The 8,905-nt window shown below is 33.6% G+C and overlaps 1 protein-coding gene across 1 annotated transcript; it reads left to right on the top strand.

Annotated features, from left to right (window-relative positions):
• Positions 1-6,472: 6,472 nt before the first annotated feature.
• Positions 6,473-7,036, top strand: LOC132753329 (uncharacterized protein K02A2.6-like; the record flags this gene model as incomplete). The annotated part of the gene is made up of 1 exon (XM_060743769.1): positions 6,473-7,036. A coding segment is annotated over exon 1 (564 nt), but the record flags the coding sequence as incomplete, so codon positions are not given.
• Between the last annotated feature and the right edge of the window lie 1,869 nt (positions 7,037-8,905).

Raw genomic sequence — 8,905 nt, 5'->3', positions numbered from 1 at the left:
TACTAATTCATTATACATGTAATTAAACCCATTGCCAACTGAGCTAAAGGAGCAAAACACGTTCATGTATAGGGCAAATCAGTAATATTTTGAAACTCTAACAAGATAATCAATAGTGCATCTTAAAAAACAAAGCAAACAAAAAAACGAGGGCCATGATGGCCTTGAGTCGCTCACCAGAAACAACTGCTTTTCAGAGTTTGAAATATTCATTATCAATATTCAATGTTAAATTTGAGCACAGAATATCTTTAAACAATAATTTGAATAAATGCCATAATCTTGGTCATTTCAGATCAAGTTAATATGAGCTCATACTACCCAAGAATGCCGCAAACAAAGTTTGGTGATCATCCAAAAATTATTTCAGTTGGAAATGATGCTTAAAGGTTTTTCTAATTTAAACTTTAGCTGAGACTAAAAGGGGTCAATAAAATTAATATGAGCAAACTTGATAATAACTACCCTAGAAAAATACAGACAAAATTTGGTGATCATCCATCCATTAGTTCTGTAGAAGGAGACGTTTAAATGTATTTCTTCTTTTTAGCTTTAGCGGCCCCTTAAAGGTGCAGATCAAATAAATATAAGCAAATTTGATAAGAAAAACTACCTAAGAATGCTACAGACATAGTGTGATGATCATTTATCAACTATTTCAGTAGGAAATGATGTTCAAATGTTTTACTTTTTAGCTGTAGCTGCCCCAAAAAGGGTCCAATCAAATAAATATGAGCAAATTGATAAAGGAGACCTAAAGAATGCTACAGACAAAATTTTGTGATCATCTATAAATTATTTTGTAGAAGGACACTTTTAAAGATATTTCTATATTAAGCTTTAGCGACCCCTAAAAGGGGCTAATCAAATTAATATAGGCAAACTTGATAAAAGAGTACAAACGAATGCTACAGACAATTATTGCTGATCATCTATCAATTATTTCTGTAGGAAATGATGTTCAAAGGTTTTTTCTAGCTCTGTTGTTCCCTAAAAAAGGGCCAATCAAATTTATATCAGCAAACTTGATAAAAGGCTACCTAAGAATGCTACAGACAAAGTTTGGTGATCATTCTTCAATTAGTTCTGTAGAAATAGACGTTTAAGGGTTTTTCTATTTTTAACTTTAGCCGCCTCTTTAAGGGGCCAATCAAATTTATATGAGCAAACTTGATCAAAGACTACCCAGAATGCTACAAACAAAGTTTTGTGATCATCGATCAATTAGTTTTGAAGTAGAAGCTGTTTAGAGGTTTTTCTTTTTTTAGCTCCGTTGACCCTAAAAGGGGCCAATTGAAATGACATGAGCAAATTTAAGTGTGACTGTCACAAGGATGCTACAGACCAAATTTGAAGTAAATCTGCCCAGCAGTTTCAGAGAAGATTGTTGATGCATGACGACGGACGCCGGAGCATCCCTTTTTGATACTTATAGCTCACCCTCCTTTCTTTGTACGGTTCTGGTGAGCTTAAACAAACAAAAAACAAAAAAACAAACCAACCAAAAACATACAAACAAACAAACAGAAAAACAAAACACGGCACCTATGTCGCATGACTTTTGGATAAGCATTTTGCGGAAAAACATGGATGATTGAACGAGAAGTATGTATTGTTTGACAATATTGACAAAAGACTTATTAATTTCCCTTATTGCTTACGAATCAAACAGTGGTTTTTAATGAAAAAATAAAGTTCTCGATACTTAAATTCAAAATTATGACCTGATTATTAAGTTGTAAATGCAACAGAATTGTATGTTCGGGTCCTCAACAATGAGTGGATAAATTTTTGTTTAACTTCGGGTCTCTATTGTTTCATAACATGTGAATTTAATTAATTTTAAAATGTATAATCGTTCAATGAGTGATTAATATTTGAGAAAAGAATGTTTAGTTCCGAAACATATAATGGAAAAAAAAAGAAAGTATACACACGAAATGTTCATTATGGATCGAACCTATTACCATCACTTTGAAACTTAAAGTCTAACACCTTGGCACTGAGGCTGGAAATGAACGAATGATGCTACTAAATTGTGACATACTTTAGAATGTGCATAATTAACTTTGGAATTCAATAATTATCGACAAAGGATCATGGAATATTTTAATGTTTAACAACCAATATTGAAACCAACTGAATTATAAATACTCGCCAGCAGTTCAAATTTACATAATCATATTGATATATTTTATAAACATTGTACTAGATTTAAATACAAGGTAATATTTTAAACTTGTAGGGCAGAAAGTTTACAATTATACGGACGAAAAACTCGTGACTGGCTAACAAAGAAAATACTTGGTGACAAGTTTTTTAAAGAAATATTTACTTAAAAATGTGTTCATCCCTTATCTTTGTAATAATGAATTTTAATTTTTGTATTCACTCTTATAATTAATAATGTTCTACTTCTGACGAAATTCACACCTTACCTACAGAGCATGCTATGTTGCAACGTATTTTTAACAACCTCATTCTAATTTGCAAGTCCCAGATGCTGTTGATTAAGAATAATTGATTTGATAATTATTATTTCTTTTCTCATATCCAGCCGGCTTACAGGTTATTGTTAGTTCTTCTCAGTGCTCGTTCGTGCTTGAAATAATGCATTGGGGCACCTGAGGTCTTCCTGCAGCAGTAAAGCGTAAACAATGTAGTAGAACCTTTAATGTGTTGTTGCGACATACATTCCAACAACAAAAAAAAATAAGAAAGGAAGAAAAAAGGACTACTCTTCTACGCTTATATTTTAATTCTGCGTTGAATGATGATCAACATCGTGCATTTTTGGTAACCGCTTCGACAATTTTTTTCCAATTAACTTTGATTAAACTACGATTTAAGTGAGAATTGTAATCAAGTTCGCCAAGATTCTCATTAACTCGAAATGTTAATTACAAAATAATTACGTTTAAATAATTTAAGCGAAATACTTCGAAAATGTTCGGTTAATAACAGTGTAGGTTACTTGTAGTCAACTGAATTACAATGATCTTTGTTATGTTATCGTGTAATATTCTGTATATCTTTTTCTATATTTTTGTTAATAATGATATTTTATTAAAGAGGAAATGTATTTCTTAATCATATAAACCATCGCTCTTTAGACTAAGTAATGATTTTTAATCTATTCATTTACGTATATTATAGGAATAAAAATTATCAGCAATGCAAAAAGGAAAATTAAGCCATTATGCTTATTTCCCCCCAAGGTCTAAGTTCTTTCCGTTATACCTTCACTTTAGTACATGTAGTATCCATACAATATATGATGACGTAGATATATGTATCATGTTACATAGCCATTCTGTATCAGCCTCTTAAATACCAAGAGTGTACAATAATCGCTCGTAGTGAATAAACGAATATAAAACATACACTGTGTTACTTACTGGGTTCTCGGCCCCCAGGGACATAGCAGATATTACAATGGCGACGAGGATAATTGAATTGAAATAAATAACAGTGATGATTGGAATTCTGATTAGTTCTTAAACATTTAGCAAAATCCGTGTAGAACACTTGTTTGCAAAAATGACTGGATTAATACCATTCCCACCATTCACGATTAAAGAAAATCCAAGCAATGTCGGTATAAGATGGGGTATCTACGTCGAAAAATTTGAAAATTTAATAAATGGACTCGGAATTGACAAAAACAAAAGAAAGAAAGCTTTATTATTACACTACGCAGGTGACGAAGTATTTGAAATTTACAAAACTTTTCCAACATTATCCAATGCTGATAACAACTATGATGACACGAAGAAAGAACTTTCGGATTATTTTCAACCACAAAAGAATACAGAATTTCTGCGTTTTGAATTAGGAAACGTGACACAACAAGACAAAAGTATAGATGAATATGTTACACAATTACGTCAGAAAGCTAGAGATTGTGAATTTGCAGACCCCGATTCACAGATCAAGACTCAATTTAAAAAAGGTTTGAATTCAAATAAATTAAGAACAAGATGCCTAGAAGGAGAAAAACCCCTAAAAGATCTTATAACAATGTGTCGCACAGCACAAATTGCTACACAACAAGCAACGGTCATGGAAGGAAATGCCGCTGGTGAGGTTCTGTCAAATCAACAAAGTCGAAGTCGACGACGCCGACGTCTCCCAAACACTCATGTCAAGAAAGAACAAAGTCAACAACGTGATTCTCAGAGGAAATGTACACGCTGTGGGGGAAACTTCCCACATCAGGACTCTTGTCCCGCCTTTGGTAAAAAGTGTAATGCTTGCAGAAAGAAAAATAATTTTAAATCAGTGTGCAGGACAATAAGATCGGTAAATGTACGATCTATCCAAGAAAATGAATTTGAGGAGATATCCGAAGAGAAGATATACGAAGACGCATTATTTGGATTAAAAGTGAACTCCACAGTGCTCAAATGCAAAGTCAAGAAAACACCGCGCGTGAAAATAAATATTTATAACAAAATCATGGATATTACCGTTGACACAGGAAGTACTTTAAACACGCTGAACAAACTAAATCCTCGACCAAAGATGGAGAAATCAAAAGTAAAAGCATACGCCTATCGACAGACAAAGCCAGTCAATTTTGTAGGAAAGTGTGTTTGTGAAATTGCAAATAAAAACAAAATAACAATCGCAGAATTTTACATAGTACACCATGGTGAATCTTAATTGGTTCAGACTGCAGTTGAATTAAATATTATATCGGAAATAAAACAAATACACACTTCAGCGCAGGACATTGTTGACAAATATTCCGACAGTTTTAAAGGTGTCGGAAACTTAAAAATCAAGGAAATTAAGCTTCACATAAATAAGGATGTAAACCCTGTTGCCGAAACACACCGCCGGATTCCGTTCCACATGAGAAAAAAAGTGGAAGCCGAAATTGAACATCTAGAACGAGAGGACATCATTGAAAAATCTACTGGTCCTACCCCATGGATGAGCCCAATCGTATGCGCTCCAAAAGAAAATTATAAAATAAGACTGTGTGTTGACATGCGTGAACCTAATAAGGCAATCGTAAGAGAGAGACACGTGATATCTACAATTGATGAAATCCTCGCAAAAATGAACAATGCGAAATATTTCAGTAAGCTGGACTTGAATAAAGCATTTCACCAAATTACACTTGCTGAAGAGTCAAGGTATATCACTACGTTCTCTACGCATATTAGATTACGTCGATATAAAAAATTAAACTATGGTGTATCGGCAGCACCAGAAATTTTCCAGAACGAAATACGCCAAGCATTAAATGGATTACAAAACGTGATGAACATCGCAGATGACATTATTTTGTATGCCGTAGAAGATCATGATTAGTTTCTTGAAGCTTTGTTCAGAGAAAAATCTGACTCTAAACAGAAAGAAATGTATGTTCAAAGTGAACAAGATTAAGTTCTATGGATACATATTCTCTGATCAAGGAATATCACCAGATCCAGAAAAGGTGGAAGCTATCCAGAAAGCTGCAAGCCCAACAAACGTAGCAGAATTACGGAGTTTTCTTGGTATGACAAATTTTGTGTCAAGATTTATCCACGACTATTCCACATTGACCGAGCCGTTACGAAAATTGACTCAAAAAGGAATGGCGATGGACAAAAAATGAAGAAAGTGCTTTCGTAAAACTGAAAGATGTATTGACTAGTGACACTGTTATGCCGTACTATGATCCGAATAAAGAGCTCGAACTCACCGTTGATGCAAGTGGTGTAGGAGTCGCTGGAATATTGAGCCATGTTAATAAGATAATAGCTTACTCAAGCAAAGCTTTGGTACCAGTTCAACAACGTTATTCTCAGTCAGAAAGAGAATGCTATGGACTCGTTGTGTCGATTGAACATTTCAAAATGTATCTGTATGGAAAACCGTTCAAACTGATTACAGATGCAAAGTGTCTTGAAGCAATCTTCAATCATCCAAAATCGAATCAGCCACTGAGACTCGAAAGGTGGAGACTTCGACTTGTAGGATATGATTTTCATGTACAATACAAGAAAGGTTCTGAAAGCCTGCAGATTTTATGAGTCGACATCCTCTTGAAAATACAGCAGAGGAAGACAATATTCAGTCTATTTTAGCTCAACAATACGTGCAATTTGTATCTGAATGTGCCGTACCCAAAGCTATGACGTTAAATGAAATAGCATCCGCGACAACAGAAGATGAATTGTTGCCTACAGTGATAGAATCTGTTAAAACAAATAAATGGAATAAAGAAATGCGCAAGAAAAACAAAAACTATGAACTTTTCTTCAGAATTCGAGAAGAATTGACAGTGGTCCATATTAGACACCATACAGTTCTTTTACGTGGCACGCGTCTAGTGATACCTGAAAACATGCATCAGAAGGTCATTGACATTGCCCACGAGTCACATAGCGGATAAGTAAAAACAAAACAATTGTTACGAGAAAAAGTTTGGTTCCCTCTCATTGATGTAAAATGTGAAAATACAGTGAAATCTTGTATGACTTGTATGAGCATTGATCCACGAAATCCAACAAAACCAATGAAGTTGTGCACCCTACCAACACGAATTTGGGATGAAATCAGCGTTGATTTCTATGGACCCATTCCGAACGCACACGTATATCTTATGGTAGTGATTGATGACTACAGTAGGTATCCGTTTGTAGAAACATTGCAAAATATTACAGCCGCAACAGTCACGTCGAGACTGAGGAATATTTTTTCTGTGTTTAGGACAGTATCAGTTGTAAGAACCGATAACGGACCTCCATTCCAAGGACGCGAATTTGCCAATTTCGCCACAGAAATGGGATTTAAACACAGACGTATAACTCCCTTACATCCTGAAGCAAATGGAATCGCAAAACGTTTCATGAAAACGCTGACAAAAACTGTTCTTGCTTCGCATGTTCAAGGTCAAAACTTGAAAAAAAGAACTCAATACGTTCCTAATGAATTATCGTTCTGTTCTTGTACGGGTGTTCCGCCAAGTACTTTAATGTTTGGTAGAAATATTCGCACCAAGTTACCAGAATTTCGACCTGAGAAACCAGACAAATACGTAAGAAAACGCGACGAAACTTTACGTACAAACAAAACAAACTGTACTCAGACAAAAAGTTGGTGACAACGTCTTATTGAAGAAAAAGAAAGAAAACAAAATTACCACACCATTTACTCACACGCCAGGTATTGTGGTCAATAAAAAAGGATCTATGAAACTGTTAAACACGGGGATAAATTAATTACACGAGACGTTTCGCATTTGAAACCAATCTGGAAACCACCACCTATGGCACAACAACCACAGGTTCAAACTTCACCGCCAGAGCCTGTATCTCAACAACCACCGAAACCGCCAGACCAACCACAACATATACACCAGAGACCAAAACGAACCATAAACAAACCTTTACGCTATCGTTAATTTGGATTTAACTGGAGCCGTAATTTTGTAGTACAGTATACTTAAACACAGATACTGTGAACTTGTTAATCAGTGATTCATTCTGTGTAATTTTAAAATGACCAATGAAAGAAAACAATGGAATTTGTTAACAACGTAATCAGAACATAATGGAGATTAAATTAAAAGCAGACCAAATGGGAAATACCAATTAACTTATAATTTGACAGCCAGAGTCATAAGAATTGCCGCCCAGTGATAATTATACTTTGGATATCATATTACTTTTATAAGGTTGATAACAAATGAACTAATAGTTTTGTTTTAATAACTTTTCACATTAATAAATATCAAACCTACGTGAGAACATTTAGTTTAGAGCATGAGAATTTTTAGAATTGACGACAGAAACGAAATGACATTTTAATGTTTAATTATTTCAAGATGATTAGATTTTAATACATGAAGAAAAAATTGTACTATCAAAGATGACTAATTATGATTATTGATGAACCAGTTTTTATACAAATGTTATGCACTATCATCTATAAACTTCATAGTATTAATTTCAGAAATTGATTTTCAATTTTATATAGAATAGATGGGATGTAGTATCCATACAATATATGATGACGTAGATATATGTATCATGTTACATAGCCACTCTGTATCAGCCTCTTAAATACCAAGAGTGTACAATAATCGCTCGTAGTGAACAGGTTAACTCTTTTTAAATTATATAAGGAGTTAACTGAGAAGGCGATATGGTTAAAATTAAATGTTTCTAGCAAAGTGCCTCTACTGAGGATTGTAGAATCATCGGTGCTTCTTAAATCTTTGCCATTTGTTTTAGGTTTATACAAATAACATTTTTTTGAGTAAAATTTCAGATCATTTACACCCGGACAATGATTTGAATTGTGAAAAAAGAATCTTATTAAATTTGGATCTTCAATTTAATTCTGAACGCAATTATTTATCACCCTTTTAATATTTTATGTTCAAATATACCAGTTAATCCATGTACGATTTTTTTAATCGTTTGGTTCTCAGTGAATCTCCTTTAACATACATCGATAATATGACATGATGGTATACCGCTTTTATTGTTATGTTTGTTTCGGTTATATCTTGGTGGGTAGTAAAATTGACTGAAAATAAGTAGCATTCATTGCTGAAGCAGAACAGATATTTTAACTTATTCATTTAAATATATTATAGGAATCAAAAATCAGCAATGCAAAGCAAAATAAAGATAAAGCCTTTATATGCTTATTACCCCCAAAGTAACAGCAATGCCTTTTTTTCAACAAAAGAGGATGTATTTGGTGTTTTTTTTGTTTTTTTTTTGTTGTTGTTTTTTTTGTTTTTGTTTTTATTTTTTTTAATCTTCTACACGGTATGTCTGTATGTTATGTTGACATTAAAGGCTACATTTTCCTTGCATAAACGAGAATAATTCAATGTACATTTAAACCTACGGTGGCATAAAAAGTGACATTTGCAAATTTTTATTTTTTTTTT

Source organism: Ruditapes philippinarum, unplaced genomic scaffold, assembly GCF_026571515.1.
Source record: "Ruditapes philippinarum isolate M1 unplaced genomic scaffold, ASM2657151v2 ctg7202_1_1_1_1, whole genome shotgun sequence".
NCBI lineage: Eukaryota > Metazoa > Mollusca > Bivalvia > Venerida > Veneridae > Ruditapes > Ruditapes philippinarum.
This window is presented reverse-complemented; position numbering and strand designations above follow the sequence as displayed.